The sequence below is a fragment of the Hyla sarda genome, chromosome 4 (genome assembly GCF_029499605.1).
Source record: "Hyla sarda isolate aHylSar1 chromosome 4, aHylSar1.hap1, whole genome shotgun sequence".
Classification (NCBI taxonomy): Eukaryota; Metazoa; Chordata; class Amphibia; order Anura; family Hylidae; genus Hyla; species Hyla sarda.
The window spans coordinates 42,192,837-42,215,219 of record NC_079192.1 but is presented as its reverse complement, the minus strand read 5'-3'; the positions used below and the strand labels follow the sequence as shown (position 1 = coordinate 42,215,219).

The window sequence follows — 22,383 nt, the reverse complement described above, 5'->3', positions numbered from 1 at the left end:
ATTGAGGAAAAATGATGGGCTGAAGTTAGGCGACACATGGACTGGTGTCAACCTAAATTCAGTGGGGGAGATTTATCAAAACCTGTGCAGAGGAAAACTTGCCCAGTTTCCCATAGCAACCAATCAGCTTGCTTCTTTCATTTTCATCAAGGGCTGTGAAAAATGAAAGAAGCAATCTGATTGGTTGCTATGGGCAACTGGAAAACTTTTCCTCTGCACAGGTTTTGATAAATCTCCCCCAATATCTTTATTTGTGAAGGTTTCAAAAATTTGTTCTGACATAACATTAAAAAACAAATTCAGGAAAAAAAAAATCTGAATTTGGGACATGGATCAGCAAACTGGGATCAACTTAATAGAATGTTGCATAGTTTATTTTCCAAAAATTCTAATCATAAGGTAAGCATGGGAGGAAAAGAAAAACAAAATTCAGTAGGGCACCAGTTTGGTAAATTTGAATGCATTCTCAATTGCGGCTTTGTTTTCTGCTGAAAGGGTCACCCTGAATTATATACAGTGCCTCCTTATTGAAGCATATGGATGTCGTGAAGAGGGTTCTTCTCCCCGAGCCACCAATAGCTGTAGACAAAATCAGATGTTTGGAGAAGGTATCAGGAATCAGATAGGGCATTCAGCTTTAAAGGGGTCTTCTCATTGCCATGATGGGGTATTGCAAGGATTAATGGGTTTGTGACTTGAGACATAATTGTCAGAGTACTGTATTTTCCCCGGGAAGCAGTGCCTTACAGTATGGGAACGGAACTGCAACGCAGCCCCATCTGATTTCCTGCAGAGCCAGGTGGCCTGGAGTTCTGTTTTGCATAGAAAACTTAGGGGCTACAGCAGTAAATCAGTAATGCACTCCTTTTCAGTCTCAGGATCAGTTAGGGTCCCAAAGGTTAAACCCCCTATAGATCGTAAAGTCGTGAACTATCCTAAGGATATACCATTACTTTAAAGATGGGAAAACTCTGTTAGGGATTCTCACAATTTTAACTTGGAAGTTTAGGGTATAGGGTATAATAGGAGACAGTAAGGTCAGATTCCAGCTAGGTGCTGTCCTTTTCAGGGCAATTATTATTCTCCTCAAGAAAAGTACAACAGGGTCGGAAGTTAGAGTGAAGTCCCTAGACATCTTATACCCTATCCAAAGTATAGGGGATAAGATGTCTGATCGCGGGGGTCCCCTGCAATCTTTGTGCAGTACCTGACATTCCTTTAGAATGCTTGGAGTGGGCAGCGGGTGTTGTAAAAGTCACGGACACGCCCATTGTGATGTCAAGCCACACCCCTCAATGCAATTCTATGGGAGGGGGCATGGCGGCTTGAATTGAGGGGGCGTGGCGTGATGTCACAAGGGGCGTGGCAGTGACATCACAACCCCCACCACCTGCTGCAAGTGTTTGGAACAAAATGTTCCGAACACTGGGGCAGCGGAGTACCCCTTTAAACCGACTACCCCCCCCCCCCCCGATCATTTGCCTTTATCACGCAATTCCCTTTTAGTTCTCTTGGAGCAACTATTTGAAACATATAAAGGTGTGAGCAGGTGTATAAGATTGTTTTGTTATTATTCCACATCTAGAGTTCATGGTGGTAGAATTCATTTTTTTTGTTTGGTGCCTTTTAAAGAAGTTCATTAAAAGTTAAGTATTATCAGCACACCGTTCAAGATCTAGATTTTCTTATTTTGATTTCAAATTTTTCCCATCTAGTCGATACACCGGGCAGAGGCAGGTAAGTGGACCCTCTGTCGCCATTTTAACTCATTTGACCCTCACGATAATGTTGCGGGGGTCCGATGAGAAGCCTGGAGTAACCTGCATCTTGCATTATTTCTTCAGACATTGTGATCTGCATTGATCAGGGCGTCTAAACGGTTAATGATGGATAGTACTGGATTTGCCGTTGCCCGTCATTAGTAGTGAGGTCCGAGCTGTAGACGTCCATCATCACCAATGAAACAAGCTTTATAAAAATGTAACAATCCAGGTACATATATGCCCAATGTCCTCTAGTGATCAAAAGTAGTATCTTTAAAACAGTCAAAATTTCAATTTTCCTGACACAGAACTCCTAATTTCTTTTTAACTATAGAGGATTGCGTTATCGCTGCGGATAGGACATCTTATCTTTATACAAATTTATACAGCTTCCATTGAACTCAATTATAAAGCTGCATGCTATAAGCTCTTAAGCTACCCTTAGTGGTGTCTTCTGAGACTCTTTAAGGTCTGATACAGTGAATTTGTCTCTTTGGTACATTTTGGATTCAGATCCCAATTAAGTGTGCTGATTGCCCTACCACTGCCCATGCAAAGTATGTACCGGTGCAGGGACTCCTATCAAAGGAAGAAGTCCCTGCTCCTGTACAATACACTGAGTGGTTAGGTTCGGTGCAGGGAGTCCGGTCCACTGAATATAGTGAGTAAAAGCTGGCATGCATACATCATTGCCACCTATATCCTGGCCACAAAGTGTACAGGAGAAGGGATGGTATAAGTCTAAAACTAAGTACAGGAAGTTGCAATTCTATCAAATTCATTTTTTGGTGTGCGACCGAATCCAATTTGTGCCAAATAAATTTATTAATCTCTATTGACCAATAGAAAGTTAGATCATTGATACATCATGAAATAAATGATCAAATGTAGCGCGTTATGCTCTAGATGCACAAGGAAACCACTGTGATGCTGGTGGGGGTGGGGGGGTGGGGGGGGGGCGGACTGAAGATAAGTGTAGAATATATTGGGGGTATCCAATTAATAGGCTCTCCTAATATAATCTTATTATTAAACTGTTTACTGCAGCTTTGAGAGGCTTGGAAACATTTTACAGTTCCTCACTTCCCAATAGTCCCATCTGTCAGGGAGATCCAGACTGCAATAAAACAGCCTGCATTCCAATAATGGGTCTCCAGGCGATTGAAAGATATTAGAAATTCCACACTGCCCTTCACTCCTGATCTATTAGCATCCGAAAATCCTTCGGTTGACAGCCCTACTTTTCTTCCAAAGCCGCCATGACTCCGTCTTTATACTTTTTTTTTATTTTTTATAAAATACATTTTTCTCCGGCAAATTCCCCCTTCAGCATAAAGTGGCTATTTAATGCTTTCATTAGCTAAATATCCATCTATAATCCCATTCATTAAATACTATGTGCAATGTCCAATTCCATTATGCTGCTGAAATTCAGAATCACGGGCAGGATGATTAGATACCGTACCCAATAGCGATGTTGGCGTCTGGTGATATTGACTGTAATGTGCGCAAAGGCGTGAATGTGGAATGGAAAATGTATTGTAAGCTTCAGTGGGCAGCCGCCGATGTACAGCGCTGGAGAAATCTCTTATAGCTATATAAATAAAAGATAAGTCACTTTCAATGGAAATAACTTATTCCTTGGTCTATAAAGCTATATAACATTTTGAGGACAAGTTTACTTTTCTTCGCTGGCAGATTGAGATACTTAGAATTTTCTGACATCTTATGGTAAATGGAAAACTGGGCGAATCAGATGAAAATTTAATTTGTTTAAAGTTGGATAAAAAATTATTGAAAGAGCTTTATTGATGATTCAGTCGTCATTACAAGTTATACAATTAATTATAGTCACACAAAGCATGACAGTACAATATACAGCACAGGTTCCATAAGCTATACATTATACCACATGCTACACTATCACTCCGCTCCATCACTCATTATCGAAGAAACTAAGTCAAATAACTAGGTCAACACGTTCATGTGACTGGCTGTATGAAGAGATGGGGCAAGTGGAAGATGGAAAAGGCAATTACTGGCACATGGTTGGCTCCATATAGTGGTTACAGATCTCCTTCCTCAACATGAACCTTAATACTACTCCCATAATGCTTTAAGCAATGATATGGAGATCATATGGCTTATTTTTCCCCTTACAAATGTTGATATTTCCCTTTGAAGGAACTGTTTAAAGGTGTACTCTGCCCCTACTCTGCCCCTAGACATCTTATCCCCCATCCAAAGGATAGGGGATAAGATGTCAGATCGCCGGGGTCCCGCTGCTCCCCTCCCATAGACTTGCATTGAGGGGCGGGGTGTGACATCACACTGGGGCGGAGTCGTGACGTCACAATCTTCCGTCCCGGTGGTCGAGATGGACTCAGCCTGAGGACTTCCAGTGGTTCTGGAAGCCGCTACAGGTGGGTGCTGCATGGTAGATCCTGGGGTCCCCAGCAGCGGGACCCCGGTGATCTGACATCTTATCCGCCATCCTTTGGATAGGGGATAAGATGTCTAAGGGCGGAGTTCCCCTTTAAGGACATTTTATGTCAAGTAAATGTGTTTGATTTATGGTCTGCCCCATACATTTTCTGAGCATGTGAAATGCAACCAATAGTAGTATGGCAGCCATGCCTTGGCACAGTTTCTGGGCAGCAAGTATGATGATTTCCAATGCTGTCTGTTTGCAGGAGAAATCAGCATCAGTGGGGGCCTTGGGTTGTCCATTGAGTATGGACAGTGAACTGGGAGCCCAAGTGATAAGTGCCTGAGAAGCAGCTACATGGGGGTCATCTTCCAGCCTGTCAGGGACTTAAGCAATGTTATCATGCAAAATCTAGTCAGTTGGTGACACAGATTGAAGTCGAGTCCCAGGTACTACAGGGCTTTAAGGAGGTCTTGTCCCTAGAGTTGCGTAACTCAGGAAGAGACTGTGTAAGACCTGGGAGGATTTTAATCTGATGGACTCTGGAAAGTATGAAATGTACAGCATGTGGCACAGTTTTGTAAATTTACCAGTTGACGTTGGTAGTACATTGCGCTACACCAGCACATCTTTCACTTACATGACATATGTGGATCCTATATTATATTTTGTGTATCTTTGTTGATTATATGGTATCCGGGTGGTGGCTGTCATCATAGCATACCTACCCTGATTATATGCTCACATTCCCTAAACAGTTTCTCCCCTGAGGAAGTCGCTAATAACCTGGCGACAGAAACGTGTTGGTTGGTTGTAGGGGCATTGGAGTGAGCTACTGATCAGATTAACACAGTATATATGCTATATACTGGTTTTAGTGGAGATATAATTATTGCCCTCTAACAGTCTGCTGACAATAGCAGTCAGAGGGACCACATTCCTCACACGGTTGTATATTGGTGCTGATTGTAGTACCTTTAATATTTATCTTTTTGGTGATTTATTTTATGGTAATTATTATTAAACGTTAAGTTTTAAGCACATCAAGTATACTAATTCACTACCTATTGCCTTGATTCTTGTTGGTTTGCATACAGCCTTTATGGTCTGTTTCTTGTATTTGTGTAAAAAAAAACACTTGAAATAAAAAATATATATAATCTCTAAAGAACATTCTGTAACTCTTTTGTGGGTGTTTTATAGATGAAATAATTACTTAAGAAACTCTTCTTTTCATAAGTAGTTTGAATCAAACCTCTCGGTGTCTTCTCGGAGTGTTTCTGTTCAGTCATCTTCAAGAGAACATACCTTCACGAATGTATGTACTCCCCTTTTCCTTCTATGTACACAGCATGCAAAGCAACCAGGGTCTTTTCTAGTCTCTATGAACCTCTATGATCTGCTCTTCCCGGGAGCTGTCAATAACGTTATAAAAGACGCACCCGCCGATAGTTCTGATGCCAAGGTGAAGTCCACTGGGACTTTTTTTTTGACTAACTTCAGACACAATACAAACAGCCTATTAGGACAATGCTTCAAATGTTTCCTTTCTAAAACTTTTTTTTAGCAGAATGGAGGATAGTGTTTCGGAGTTTTAACAAGATTTGAGCAGCGTGAGACATTGGTATGGAGCTTGACTCCTTCGGCATTGTCGACCGGCGCCAATGATGTCGACCACTGAGCGACTGCTTCAGTGGTTCATCCTACTCAACTCTTTATACTTCTGCTAGCTGAATGTTCACAAGACTTTGTGTTCAACATTGCCTTTTACAGCAGTGAACTTTGAAAACACAGAAGCCTCTGGTCTGCTGTATGTTATTATGCTTTAGATCTATCTCAGCTTCAGGTATATAGAGAATTACCAAGCCCCCGTAAGTCATTTTTTGCAAATGTTTTTCATCCATGCAACAGTGGTTGGTATATTCATGGAGACATTTCATCTGTCATGCTACTTACACTCCTTCTAAATCCTTTAATTTCATTAGCCGCGCTTGGCTTGTTCCATGGGGGATAAAACAGATTAGGTAAAAGCAGCTCGGATGTTCTGGCTCCGCGGTACTGTATTTTCACTGCTAAATGAAAAACCATTCAAATTGTGGTCGGAATGAAAAACACTTGGTTTCCCTGGTAATGGGGGAGGTGGGGGGATCGCAACACCAAAAGTTGCGTGTAATGGAATAATAGCTTTTTGCTACACAAAAACAAGCATGTAGCTGTTTTCTTCTAAATTCAAAATTTGTGTGCTGATTAACTTAAAGGGGTACTTTGCCCCTAGACATCTTATCCCCTATCCAAAAGGATAGGGGATGAGATGTCTGGTCGTGGGGTCCCACCGCTGGGAACCCCATGATCTCTCCTGCAGCACCCCTGTCATCTGCTACATGGAGCGAACTTCGCTCCATGCCTGATGACTGGTGATGCAGGGGCCGAAGGATTGTGACATCATGGCCCTGCCCCCTTGTGACATTGTGGCCCCGCCTCCTCAATGCAAGTCCTGTCATGCCCCCTCCCATAGACTTGAATTGAGGGGGTGGCCATGACATAACAATCCTCAGGCCCCTGTATCGACCGCCACAGCCACGGAGCAAAGTTCGCTCTGTGCAGCAGATTACAGGGGGTGCTGCAGGAGAGATCATGTGGGTTCAAAGCGGCGTGACCCCCATGATCAGACATCTTATCCCCTATGTTTTGGATAGGGGATAAGATGTCTAGGGGCGGAATACCCCTTTAAAGGAGTATTCAGGGAAAAAAAACGTATCCCCTATCCACAGGATAGGGCATAAGTAGACCATTGCGGGGGTTCTGACTGCTGGGGAGCGCGTGTCGTCTACCGGTAGATGAAACACGCTCTATTCAATGATATGGGAGCACCGATGATGCCCAAGAGCTGTACTCGGGTCTTTTAGGCACTCCCATAGGAATGAATGGAGCAGAACACCCCCAATGGTCAGACCCAGCTACTTATCCCCTATCCTGTGGATAGTGGATATGTTTTTTTTTTCGTATATGGGCATTTATGGCATATCCACAGAATATGCCATAAATGCCCAGTAGATGTGAATCCACCTCTGGAACCCCCAGTTATCTTGAGATCGAGAGTCCTCCGGCCCACTTCAAGCTTGTGTCTTACAAAGGTGGTCAGGAAACCAAAGAAAGCCCACACAGATCCCATTGATGATAATGGGAATTGCACAAACAGAGCACCAGGAGCTACTCCATTTCTGTAGCTTGCAAGTTACGGATGCAGCCCACTCATGGGAGTTACACAAAGTGTGTAAAAAATATTGTGTGGCTGTTTTTTGGCTTACAAAATGTTGTTGCAGGCTGGAGGGACCTTGGTCTACAGATTTGCATAAGTCCCAGACTTAGAACCTTCACATATCGGTAATTTATGGAAGACCTCTTAAAACATTCCCTACTTACCTGAATACAACTTTAGTTTTGAATGTTAAAAAGGGGTTTTTCTAGCTTTTAAAAAATGGATAGCTTATGCTTAGGATGAGCTATAAAAGTTGTATTGGTGAGGGCCTAACTTCTGGCACCCCTGTCAATGTTGGAAGAAGGCACATATCCTTGTACTACTAAACTATTTGTAGCAGTGGTGGAAGGTGCTGCAGCATTATTCATTGAAAGGAACAATGCTGCAGTGAATTTATTAAATTATCCCAGTAGATAGAGAAGACCATAGGAGCACAGCCTCCCCTCTCTCTTTAACAGAACTGTCTGTGAAGTCATATTACTCTCATTGTATTACAATGCATTGAAATGGAGGAATAATAAAAAAGGAAACATAGCGTCTGTACCTTTTTTTTTAAATACGGCCCTTTGACTATCGCAATTGCAATTTTTTTTTTACATTTTTCTATTTGAGTATAACTAACATCAAAGAAGAATCATTGCGGACTACTCCACAAGTAAATATTTTGGTGAGTAAAGAAACTCCAATGTGCTGTAACAAAAAAAAAAAAAAAGACTACCTTTTGGGTTGCCCAATGGGCCAAGTGATTAAACTCAATGTAACCAGAAATCATGTATCAATGATGTTCTTATTTTGTAGTAAGGGATTGTTGTGGATTTTGTCCATTTGAACCTTGTCAATGTATATTTATAATTTTGATACAATTTTTTATTTCAGTGCCCAGTGCAGGGGGTCAATAGATGACCACGGTTTACAGATCGTGGTTCTGCTAAGGTCAACTTCTAAATTCTGATGGACTGGAGGTGAGTTTTATTCTATCCAGGGAGAATAAATAGGATACAGAAAAACAACATATAATGCTTAAAGACCATTGACGTAATATGATGGATGGAAGTCATTACCAAGTGGACGGCTGTGAACTGTGGTCGGCGCGGTAACGTTATGAGACTTGAAAAATTGGGTAGTTAGCGGTGGAACGTTATTAGTTTGTGTTGACGAACCTTCATAGTAAAATTGATGGGAAAGCTGGAGGCTTCTTGAGGATTCCAGATAATGGACAGTAATAGAAGGACCTTGTCAGTGGATACAGATTTCGAGATATATCATTATTAGTTCCCATTAAGCAAAAGCAGAAATTATATAGAACAACAATAACTAGTTGATTAGGCTTTGATCACACCTTTTGGGGGTTGGAGTGGGGGAGGGGGGCGGAGGAGCATTGCTCTGTTTTAAGGGCATGGGAGGACTTGTACTTTTCAAACGGCTGAAAAACCATACTCTACGGTAATGGTCTCCAAACTGTGGCCATCCAGATGTTGCAAAGCTATAACTCTTTGTAGGAGCATGGAGAGAGGGGGGGGGGGGGGGCAACCAAATTGCAATCCCTTATAAATGTCTTATTGCATTGAAAAATGGTCTTCTATGGGGGATCATTGCCTCTCAAAAAAAAAAAAAAAAAAACACTATGCATAATGTATGGTGGACTGAAGATCCAGTCGGGTCTCTTCCTCTGCTGTGGAAAAGATTGTCACAGTGTCTACGGTGAGTTACATCAGACCCAGCCAGTACCATGAAGTTCATTTTTTATACTTTTTGACCACACACGGGTTATTTCTTTTGCCGGACAACCCCTTTTAACATATTATTTATGCCACATACTGTACATTATGTGCAAAATAGTGGAATTGTCTTATTTTTTTTTTTGCATTCCACTTTCCATGACAATATATGGTACATTAAACAGTAAAACAGCCTGTGAAAAATAAGCCCTTGAACAGCTATATGTATAGAAAAATACTAAAGTTATAGGCTCTTGGAAAAATTCTGTTGCCAAAAGTTGAGTTTGAGAGGAGTTAAAGGGGTACTTCAGAGGAATAAAATATGTTTGAAATCAACTGATGCCGGAAAGTTAAACAGATTTGTAAATTACTTCTACATAAAAATCTTAATCCTTCCAATACTTATCAGCTGCTGTATGCTCCAGAGGAAGATGTGTAGTTCCTTCCAGTCTGACCATGGTGCTCTCTGCTGACACCTCTGTCCATGTCAGAAAATGTCCAGAGCAGGAGCAAATCCCCATAGCAAACCTCTCCTGCTCCGGACAGAGGTGTAAGCAGAGAGAACTGTGACCAGAACTACTCAACTTCCTCTGGAGCATACAGCAGCTGATAAGTACTGGAAGGGTTAAGATTGTTTACATAGAAGTCATTTACAAATCAGTTTAACTTTCTGGCACCAGTTGATTTAAAAACATATTTTTTTTAACCTTTTGTTCTTCATAGTACCCCTTAAAAACCATAAAATGAGCTTAAAGGGGTATTCCATGAAAAAACATTTTCTTTTTTTCATATCAACTGGCTCCAAAAAGTTAAATGGATTTGTAAATTACTTAAGTTAATTTTTTAAAATCCTACCGGTACTTATCAGCTGCTGAAGTTGAATTGTTCTTTTCTGTCTGACAACAGTGCTCTCTGCTGACACCTCTGTCTGTCTCGGGAACTGTTCAGAGTAGGAGCAAATCCCCATAGCAAACCTCTCCTGCTCTGACAGTTCCTGAGACAGACAGAGGTGTCAGCAGAGAGCACTGTGGTCAGACAGAAAAGAACAACTCAACTTCAGCAGCTGATAAGTACTGGTAGGATTAAGATTTTTTAATAGAAGTGATTTACAAATCTGCTTAACTTTCTGGAGCCAGTTCAAATGGAGAAAATGTTTTTTTCATGGAATACCCCTTTAATTTGAGTACCTCATAATGGAATGGCCTAAACACCTTGGAGTAACATTTCATGAGCCAAAAGCCATGCAATAAAGCACAATAGCAAACCAATAACTACATGACATGAAGCATTGCTACTGATTCTTAATCACATGAAGGCATAGCAGGGTAAAAGCACATTACAACCTATAACCACACTAAACACTGAACTAGTAAATTGGAAAAGACATGAAGGCCCACAATCTACACTCCGAGGCAACATAATGGCTTAATGGTTTGTACTCCGTTTAATGCCTTCCATTCCTGGAAGCCAACTTCACCATGTACAACAATAACTCTGTGTTACTTGATCCTTATTTGTGCAGTTAATATCGTAGCCTGTGGCTTCCCATGGCCGACAGATTGGAAAAATGCACTTAAAATAACACGTTGAGCTTTAAAGTGAGTATGTGATGGTTACTCACCCTATTATCTGCACTGGGAGCCATCGTATCCGTCATCCACGACCCAAACCTTGACCCTGAAGCACGTATCGTGATTGGGTTACTGACGCCGGTGAGTTTACCACAACCTGAAATGGAAACATTCAAAATTGTTATTTATTTATTTTAAGAAACTGAGCTAAGATATTTCATTTTTTTTCAGTTTGAATTAAAAAAGAGAAAAAAAAGAAGTTAAAAAGAAGTCGATATTGTGTGAATTCTTTTGCTACCCATTTTTGGGGCATTTCTTTGCATCTATTACTTACTCATTCATGGTCTTATCCAGCTGGCTACACAGACACATAACTAACCCCCTTCCTCCCACACAAGGTTAGCATGGACACATTACTAACCCCCCTTCCTGCCACCCAAGGTTAGCATGGACACATAACTAACCCCCTTCCTGCTACACAAGGTTAGCATGGACACATCACTAACCCCCTTCCTGCCACCCAAGGTTAGCATGGACACATCACTAACCCCCTTCCTGCCACCCAAGGTTAGCATGGACACATCACTAACCCCCTTCCTGCTACACAAGGTTAGCATGGACACATCACTAACACCCTTCCTGCCACCCAAGGTTAGCATGGACACATCACTAACACCCTTCCTGCCACCCAAGGTTAGCATGGACACATCACTAACCCCCTTCCTGCCACCCAAGGTTAGCATGGACACATCACTAACCCCCTTCCTGCCACCCAAGGTTAGCATGGACACATCACTAACCCCCTTCCTGCCTCCCAAGGTTAGCATGGACACATCACTAACACCCTTCCTGCCACCCAAGGTTAGCATGGACACATCACTAACCCCCTTCCTGCCACCCAAGGTTAGCATGGACACATCACTAACCCCCTTCCTGCTACACAAGGTTAGCATAGACACATCACTAACCCCCTTCCTGCTACACAAGGTTAGCATGGACACATCACTAACCCCCTTCCTCCCACCCAAGGTTAGCATGGACACATCACTAACCCCCTTCCTGCCACCCAAGGTTAGCATGGACACATCACTAACCCCCTTCCTGCCACCCATGGTTCGCATGGACACATCACTAACCCCCTTCCTGCCACCCAAGGTTAGCATGGACACATCACTAACCTCCTTCCTGCCACCCAACGTTAGCATGGACACATCACTAACCCCCTTCCTGACACCCATGGTTAGCATGGACACATCACTAACCCCCTTTCTACCACACAAAGTTAACATGGACACATCACTAACCCCCTTCCTGCCACCCAAGGTTAGCATGGACACATCACTAACCCCCTTCCTGCCACCCAAGGTTAGCATGGACACATCACTAACCCCCTTTCTACCACACAAAGTTAACATGGATACATCACTAACCCCCTTCCTGCCATCCAAAGTTTTCACAGACATATCACTAACCCCTTTTATCCCAACTAAAGTTAACATGGACACTCCAGAGTTCTCCTTTAAAGGTTCGTGACAGCATGCCTGCAGACAGAGCCCAGCCGGTAAGTGGTGGACCACAGTAGATGTTGGTTGGAGCAGTATGTTATCATAGAGCATGCTGGGAGTGGTAGATTTGCAAGAATTGGGGGTGTTGGATGGAAACCACTGGCACAGTGTAATAAGGAATTGCATGAAAAAGAGGTAATATCTACAATGGTTGTGTAGAATGTGCTGACCAATGTTTACATGTTGCATTGTATATGGGCTGCCTCCATTTTTTGGTTTTGCACTCCACTAGGAGCCGGGATTAGCTGGACACTACATTTCCCAAAAAATGTATAGGCTTATTATTAGCCTAAGAGAGGCATAATCTATAGTGAATCTATAGTGCAGGGTCCATCCCAAAATGAGGTCACCTTATCGCGGTGGGATGGGTCACACAGTTTGGTAAATGGTATGCTTAGATCCTCTATCTTTTCTCTATTGCAGTGTTGCAGTTTAAGATGTTCCAGATGATATATCTTATCGCTGCTGTAATTTTTCTGTTTATGTTTTCTTCTAAGGAATATGAGCTTTTATGTTTATATGTTGAGAGCTTAGAGGCAGAAGTGTTTATTTGTACGGTTGTAAGACATTATTCCCCATTGGATCCCTGTCAGGTCTGACATATCACGACCCTAAAACAAATAAACAGATTTTTAGAACAGAACAAGTAATAAAGTTTATCAACAGCGATATAAGCTCTGTAACTGAGAAAAAAAGGACATTATTTTATGGTAGGCATGTCAGAAAGAGTTCAGACTGACTCTGTGGCAATATTGGCTGAATTTTAACCCTTTAGATTGCCGCTGTCAAAGCTGAGAGTAGCATCTAAAGGGAGATTTAAATGGTCCCTGGTGGTCTAGTGGGGTGGATCGTGTCCACGGCAGTGATCCACTGTTGAGGTAGTAAGAGAACGTACCTCTCCTTTGGTGCTTTTCCTGAATATGTAATTAATAGAACCCCTCTGCAGCAGACTCTATAAAATGAGTGCAGAACACATTATTCAATGTAGTTCAATAGAACAGCATTGATCTGTATGAGTAATCTAATGATTTCACCTAAAAGGTGAAATAAAGTGTTAAAAAAAATTACAATAAAGGTTTATTACACGTCCACTAAGCCCTTTTTTATTAAAAGTCAAAATTATCCCCCTTGTTCCGTTTTCTATATACAAAAATATGTAGACATAATAAAAATAAATATATATGGGATCACCACATGCAGAATTGTCATATGGTGAATGGCGTAAAATTTTTTTTTTTTTTTTTTTTAATAACATCACATCTCCCCCCCCCCCCCCCCCCAAAAAAAAAAATATATATTTAAAATTTAAGGAATAAGAAGGCATAAAAAAATAATATAAATACCAAAAGGGTACTGATAAAAACTACAGATCACGGAGCAGAAAATGACCCTCATACAGCCCAGTATATGGAAAAATAAAAAAGTTATAGGGGCCAGAAAATTGCAATTTTAATATTTTTTTTCTTTAAAAAAATACAAATTGTGTATTGATGTAATCATGTCGACCTAAAAATTATCAAGATAACATGTTAGTTTGACCGCACAGTTATCGGTGTAAATAAGAAGCCCCCTCAATTAGAAAAATGTAATTTTCAAATTCACCTCACAAATAAATTATATATATATATATATATATATATATATATATATATATATATATATACACACACACAGTGGGGATCAAAAGTTTGGGCACCCCAGGTGAAAATGTGTATTAATGTGCATAAAGAAGCCAAGGAAAGATGGAATAATCTCCAAAAGGCATCAAATTACAGATTAGACATTCTTATAATATGTCAACAAAAGTTAGATTTTATTTCCATCATTTACACTTTCAAAATAACAGAAAACAAAAAAATGGTTTCTGCAAAAGTTTGGGCACCCTGCAGAGTTAGTATATTGTACTGCCCCCCTTTGGCAAGTATCACAGCTTGTAAACACTTTTTGTAGCCAGCCAGGAGTCTTTCAATTCTTGTTTGAGGTATCTTTGTCCATTCTTCCTTACAAAAGTCTTCCAGTTCTTTGAGATTTCTGAGCTGTCTGTCATGTACTGCTCTTTTAAGGTCTATCCATAGATTTTCAATTATGTTGATGTCAGGAGATTGTGAAGGCCATGGCAAAACCTTTAGTTTATGCCTCTTGATGTAATCACTTGTGAATTTCGAGGTGTGTTTAGGATCATTATCCATTTTTAGAAGACATACTCTCTTTAACTTCAGTTTTTCCACAGATGGCATCAAGTTAGCATCCAAAATTTGCTGAAATTTTATTGAATCCATTTTTCCTTCTACTCATGAGATGTTCCCTGTGACACTGGCTGCAATACAACCCCAAAGCATAATTGATCCACCCCCATGCTTAACAGTTGGACAGAGGTTCTTTTCATTAAATTCTGTTCCCCTTCTTCTCCAAACGTACCTTTGCTCATTCGGGCCAAAAAGTTAAAGGGGTATTCAAGGGCAAAACTTTTTTTTATAATATATCAACTGGATCCGGAAAGTTAAACAGATTTGTAAATTACTTCTATTAAAAAATCTCAATCCTTCCAATAGTTATTAGCTTCTGAAGTTGAGTTGCTGTTTTCTGTCTAACTGCTTTCTGATGACTCACGTCCCAGGAGCTGTGCAGCTCCTATGGGGATATTTTCCCATCATGCACAGCTCCCGGGACGTGACATCATCATTGAGCAGTTAGACAGAAAACTTCAGAAGCTAATAACTATTGGAAGGATTAAGATTTTTTAATAGAAGTAATTTACAAATCTGTTTAAAGGGGTAGTCCAGGCAAAAACTTTTTTTTTCTATATCAACTGGCTCCGGAAAGTTAAACAAATTTGTAAATTACTCCTATTAAAAAATCTTAATCCTTCCAATAGTTATTAGCTTCTGAAGTTGAGTTGTTGTTTTCTGTCTAACTGCTTTCTGATGACTCACGTCCCGGGAGCTGTCCAGCTCCTAAGGGGATATTTTCCCATCATGCAAGGGATATTCTCCCATCATGCACAGCTCCCGGGACGTGACATCATCATTGAGCAGTTAGACAGAAAACTTCAGAAGCTAATAACTATTGGAAGGATTAAGATTTTTTAATAGAAGTAATTTACAAATCTGTTTAACTTTCCGGAGCCAGTTGATATATAAAAAAAAGTTTTTGCCTGGAATACCCCTTTAACTTTCCGGAGCCAGTTGATATAGAAAAAAAAGTTTTTGCCTGGAATACCCCTTTAAATTTTAACCTCATCGGTCCACAGAACTTATTTCCAAAATGCATAAGGCTTGTCTATATGTTAATTTGCAAAGTTCAAATGCTGATTTTTGTGGTGAGAACATAGAATAGGTTTTGTTCTGATGACTCTTCTGTGAAGACCATATTTGTACAAGTATCTCTTTATAGTGGAATAGTGTACCAAAACTCCAGTGTCTGCCAGATCTTTCTGGAGGGATTGTGCAGTCAAACATGGGTTTTTAATAGTTTTTCTCACAATCTTGCGAGCTGTTCTGTCTGATATTTTTCTTGGTCTTCCAGATCTTGCTTTAACTTCCACTGTTCCTGATGGCTGCCATTTCTTAATTACATTCCGAACAGAGGATATTGACATCTGAAAACGTTTTGCTATCTTCTTATAGCCTTCTCCAGCTTTGTGAGCGTCAACTATTTTCAGTTTCAGATTTCTAGACAGCTGCTTAGAAGAACCCATGGTGCTGATTGTTGGGGCAAAGTCAGATGAGTCTGGCCATTTAAAACCTTTGAGATTGACATCACCTGGTCTTCCCAGATGATGATTGAGAACAATCCATGACACTGGCAGGTCTCAGCTTGGCAAAGGGGGCAGTGCATGCTATAAATTCTGCAAGGTGCCCAAACCTTTGAAGATGCCATTTTTTTGTTTTCTGTTATTTTGAAAGTGTAAATGATGGAAATAAAATCTAACTTTTGTTGACATATTATAAGAATGTCTAATCTGTAATTTGATGCTTTTTGGAGATTTTTCCATCTTTCCTTGGCTTCTTTATGCACATTAATACACATTTTCCCCTGGGGTGCCCAAACTTTTGATCCCCACTGTGTATATATATATATATATATATATATATATATATATATATATATGTTGTGGAAGTGTGTGTAGATGAAAAAAAATATTATTTGAAGGGCAAGTTTTAAGCAAAATGCTATTTTGCTAATGAGTCTGACCTCCTGTTGGAACCATTAGGTACTGGAAAATTAGGATAGTCTAATCTAGGGATGCGATCACATGACCAAATTAGAGTGATCAAACACATGGATGCAGCTGTGCTGGGATAAAAAAAACACTGAAGGACAAGTGATGGTAAGTGTCCAGCTTTAACATTAAAGGTGTATTCCATGAATAGAGTGGGCATCTCCGTCTCATGAGCAGCATCCGACACAGAATGTCGAGTGCTGCACAGAGATCGTGGGGGGTGCCAGCGGGGGGACCCCCGCGATCAGACATCTTATCCCCTATCCTTTGGCCGGAATATCCCTTTATTGTTAAAGCTACAGCAACATGTATTTCTATGGTTTAAATGATAGCTTACAGCTTGTTTAAAAACATACTGCACTAGAGGATTTTTTTAAAGCTTTTAAAAAAATTGGTATTGGGAAAAGGGACAAAGGTATCGTAAAAAGTAATGTTTTTTTTTCAAGCCGTTAAAACAAAAGTTTCCTTTTCGAGAACAGCAACAGATTTTGTGCCTTGAAAGTGAAGAAGCAATAACTTTTCACAAGCTGTCAAGAAAGGATCTCATTTTGGGGAATAGCAAGAGAATTGGCATCCTAGAAGGTATGCAAAAGTGACAAAAAAACCTTTGATCCCCTGTTTTACACAGTAAATGAAAAACAAAACAAAAAAAGAAAACATATTTTGTAGTGACAGACAGATGTAGAACATTCTCTGCTGCTCTACTACATTTCCTATACAGTGCTCCCCTGACATACGATGGCCCCGACATAAGATCATTTCAACATATGATGTTCTCTCAGAGGCCATCGTATGTTGAAGGCAGCATCAACATATGATGCTTCTGTGTGTCGGAGCCATCGCTAAAATGGCTTTCCGGCAGCGGCGACTGCTTCAGCTGTTGCCGGATAGCCGTTAAATGTGCCCCACGTGCCCAGCTGAATGATACTTAAATGTCCCCGCCGCTCTGGACTGTGATTTCGCCACTCCTCTGCTGGCGCTGCCATTGCACTGCGCCGTCGCTCTCTGTCGCCCCGGCGCAGGGCAGCGGCAACATTATTATATGGCATCAGAGAAGCAGCGAACTGACGGATCGGAGTGGCGGGAACATGTGAGTATAATTCATGGTATGAATCCTTTAACTTATGATAGTTTCAACAAACAATGGTTCATCTGGAACCAATTACCATCGTATGTTGAGGGACCACTGTCTATGTGTTCTCCTACTTCTATCTGTGTTCTTCACTGCTTAGTGTCCCTCAAAGAGATCTTCACCTAAAACCTACAATATCTAAAATGGCTGCTGAAGCTATAGGCATATACTTTTATAATGCCTTTGGTATCACCCCTATATTGCCTAATGATTGATTGGGGGAGCTGTTTACAAGACATAAGGGGCTACACTGAGGTCATGTGATCTTCCTTCTTCCCTTTCTGCTGCGTGGCTTACACTATTTTTGCAGGTTCTACGGAAATAAACTGTCTAAGGTTCCTATTTGCGGCAAACAAAATTTTCAGCAAATTTCTGACCGAACCCGAGTTTGACAGGTTTAATTTACTCATCTTTAATGTTTTCAATGAATACATTGCACACTTTTTTGTTATCTTTTGTATGTTTTTACGGGAGTTATTACATGGAATAGTATATGGCATTGCCTACTGTGCTATTCCATACAGTATACTGACATATATTGACCCGTTTCAGGGAAACAGGACACTCTTCTGTTTTCCATTGGATTGTCGGACCATGATGGAGATGTTTTGCCTAAATTAACTTTGAGTATGTACTATGCCAGGCATATTGTTATACATAATTTAGCATTATTTGGAACAATAGCAGATGCCCCAGTACCCACAATGTGTGGGTTTTGTTTTTTGAATGTTAACGTTGACAATATCATGTGGATTATGTGAACATATTGTGACAATCTGTTGGTCGAAATCTGTTGGAAAATCTGATGATATGTGAAAGTAATATAATTTTTTATATGCTTTACTCTCCCCTACGGTAAGAACATTAAGTTTAATATGAAGCCTTAGAGCAATGTCTATACAGTGATTAGATTATCCTGTGATAAGGATAGATGGATTGTTCTCATATAGAAAAGTAAGAAATATTGGTCAAGTTTTTGAACCAAAAAATCGGAAAAATCAAGCTAGCCATGGTTACTAAAAAGAAGTATTGGATCGATAAGATTATAGGTGATATCTGAAAGTCTGTTTCATTTATTTGATAAGGGATTGCGAAGACTAAACACTATAAAAAGGCATAGAAGTGTACTAGGTGGTTACTGTAAGTCATGACCTACTGCTACGTGTCTGAAAGCATATAGAGGTTTTTAAGTCCATCCCACACAGCCTTAATATAGCTGTTACTCCTATGACTATGAGTCATTCCTGTCTGAATATTGGCATCTGTTCCATCTTCAGTAAGCGAAGATTGCATTTGTCGAGAGGAGCCCGAAGAGCCGTGACAATCTCAGATGAGGTGCTTGCCAAGATGATGCAGAAGCTAGAAAGAAGCCATCAACACTCATAAGGGCTGCCATAAAAGATGGCCCCTAGAGTCTGCAAGTGCAACCATGGACACGTCTGAATTCCTCTCCCCGATCCGCAAAGAAAAAGAAGAGCAAAAAGACTGAGACAGACCTTTGCAATTGTGAAGGGTGTGGACAAATTACTGCTAGGTTCTGTGTTTTTGCTAACTAGTATTTCTGACTATCCAAACAAGGGTCACCCATATGTAGACAGCTGTTTCATGTCTCTTACCACTCATCAGTATGGAACAGAGTACTGGTTGGTAGTGTTGGGCGTGAATATTCGCATTTCGAATTTTTATTGCGAATAGCGCAAATTTGCAAATTCGCGAATATTGCTAATATATTTGCTATATATTTGAAATTGCGAATATTCGCTTTTTTCCGCATATGCGCATATTCGTATTTGTTAATATTCACATATGCACATATTCGCATATGTGAATATTCACATGTGCGAATATTCGCATATTCCTTCTTTTCACTTGTGGGCCAATTAGAATGATTCAAAACACTTGTCAGAGGTTATCAACAACATCCCTAGCAACCAATACTAAAGTTGCCCACCCCCTCACTGTTTTCTTCCTCGAAAACGCGAAAATTCACATATGAGAATATTCGCATATGCGAATATAACGAATACGTGAAATTAGCAAATATAGGCCGAATATTCGTCTATATATTGGCGAAATATTGCGAATTCGAATATGGGCAATGCCACTCATCACTACTGGTTGGCTAAAGAGATGCAGCCCAGTGGCCACCATAAGAGGCATGACTATATAACGGCAGATTAAAGCCATAGACAATAATTGGAAACACAATCTAGATGACATCAATAACCTTTAAGGAGTACTCCAGCGCTAAACATCTTATCCCCTATCAAAAGGGTAGGGAATAAGATGTTAGATCGTGGGGATTCCACTGCTGGGGACCCTCGCAATCTCTCCTTCAGCAACCCTGTTTTTCAGCTGCACAGAGCAAGGATGGCTCGGGGATAAGATGTTTAGCGCTGGAGTACCCCTTTAACAATGTTTTATTAATTTTTTTTACTACCCTTAATCTAAATATCTACTACTGAGCAGCTAAACAGATAAGATAAAAATTCTGCAAGGATTTCTTTATATATCTTTGTAAGGAACCACCATCTTCAGTGTTGCTTTACCTACAATTATTGTGTGTGTGTGTGTGTGTGTGTGTGTGTGTGGTCCTACCCTTATCTGTGTTGTTCACTGTTCACTGCCCCTCACAGAGATCTTCACCTAACACCTGCTGTTCCTGTGAATAGATTTTTATAATGCCTTAGGTATCACCCCTGTCCTACCTCCTAATTGGCTGGAAGAGCATTTTGCTAGACATTAGGGGCTACCCCGAGGTCATGTGAACCTCCTTTCTGTCATGTGACGTACACTGTTTTAGTACGTTTTGCCAAAACAAACCACATTTCGCAGTGATCCCAAGTAAATCCGGATACAACAGGTCCAGCTACCCTGAGGTCATGTGAACCTCATTTCTGTCATGTGACTTAGACTGTTTTAGTAGGTTTTGCCAAAACAAACCACAATTTGCAGTGAACCCAAGTAAACCCGGGTTCAACAGGTCCAGTTTGATCATGTTTAATTTTTTCAGTGGATATACTGCAAGCTTTTTTGTAATTAACTATAATAACTGAATCAAAAGATATCCTGCACTCACCACGGCAATAAAGGTCATTCGGCTCCTCTCCTGGACCTCCAACAGACAAGGCTGGCGTGGGGAGCTTAGAGGCGACTGCCGGTAGTTTCGCGCAGTGTGGTGCGCTTTTTTAGGCCGGAAGAAGCACACCATGCTAGAACTGCCGGCAGTTGCCTCTGAGTGACTCACGCTAGCCTTATCAGCCTGTCTGTTGGAGGTCCAGGAGAGGAGCCGAATGACTTTTATTGCCGTGGTGAGTGCAGGATATCTTTTTGTTTCTACTATTATAGTTATTTATGGATGCTTTTTGATACTGTCCTAGCACCACCGCTGGTCATTGCCCTGAATACCAGCAGCGTAGATCCACGTTCCATAGGTGTGAACTGCGATATGGAATGGTAATGGTGCCGCAATTGTTTTCTATAGAAGTGTCAGCTTTTTTGTAATGTTTTGCCTATTTTTACAGGATCTAGTATATGAAATAACAAATGACATTGTCTTCTATGCTATTCCATACTTATTTCTTTAGCAGTATATTCCTGCTAACCCTTATAGTACCATCATGTAGGGGTGTAGCTGTAGAGGGTGCAAATGTAGGAGTGTCACCTGGTGGAGGACCATAGTCATAGGACCTGTGATGAATGAGAGCTATAGTGTGATTGGTTCCTTGTTTTCATAACTCTCCCCTATCGCTTCATTCTTTATTGAATCAGCTGAGACTCCTCCTGAGACCTTATGTCTACCGGGGAGCAGGAAGCAGGGATTCATATATAAAAACCATCATAAATCTGTGCACCTTTCTAATGAACAGTGAAATGTTAGAATTAGAACTCCAAGCACCAACATGTGGATTCATGGTTTATGAACACATATTTACAGGAATTTAATTATACATCACCCCCGAGTATTTAATGTAATTTCCTGTACTCGGCATCAACACCTCAGCCATAACCAGTTACAGCTCTACCTATGGGGCTATAACTTTCTGCATTTTATAACTCTGAGTCCTAAAAATAAAATAAAAATTGTGGTACTTTATAATGACTAATGGTCTCATTCGGCCCACCACAGTCAACAGTAACCTCTGACCCCTGGAATGGACTCATATATAAAGCCAATTATTCTGCTGGTTTTTAAATGCTCCAATGTTCTAATCATATTATTTGAGTTTTTTGCTTCCAATTAACTCTGACTTTGCTCTAGTGGCTTCATTTCCAGCTGGGTAGCACATAAAAAAATAATCTACTTTTATCATATTAATATTTAATGTTTCCCAGAATTGCTTGCTGAAAAAAAGGGTTTTTTAAAAGCTTTACCCAAGCTTTTTATTTTATAAAGTAGCAATCGCTGGATGTGAATTTAAGAGGGTCTGATGGGTGTGAACAACTGCATGAGAAGATCTTTCATACATAGAATCCACACAGGGATTTGACAGAGTAGATCACGTGTTTTACCCATGGCTACTTTTAGAGCTGAAGGTTACATAAAACCCGGATTCATACATGTGACTGCAGTCATAAGCTGGCCATATAACTTCAATAGAATCCACAGTTGGCCAACAGCTATGTCTCCCGATTTCCCAGTTTAAATGAATGTTGCCTAACCAACCAGTCATGTGTCCTCTATTATCTTAAAAGGATTGGGTGATAAAATTCAATATGCCTGTT

The 22,383-nt window shown here is 40.5% G+C and overlaps 1 protein-coding gene across 4 annotated transcripts in view; it reads right to left on the bottom strand.

The window, feature by feature from the left end:
* The window catches only part of OLFM2 (olfactomedin 2), a 372,622-nt gene that overhangs the window by 39,036 nt on the left and 311,203 nt on the right, over nucleotides 1–22,383 (bottom strand). For all 4 annotated transcript variants that reach the window (XM_056570655.1, XM_056570658.1, XM_056570657.1 and 1 more), the window contains exon 5: nucleotides 10,790–10,896. In XM_056570655.1, the coding sequence (XP_056426630.1) occupies nucleotides 10,790–10,896 (107 nt within the window). The remainder of the gene's footprint in view (nucleotides 1–10,789; nucleotides 10,897–22,383) is intronic.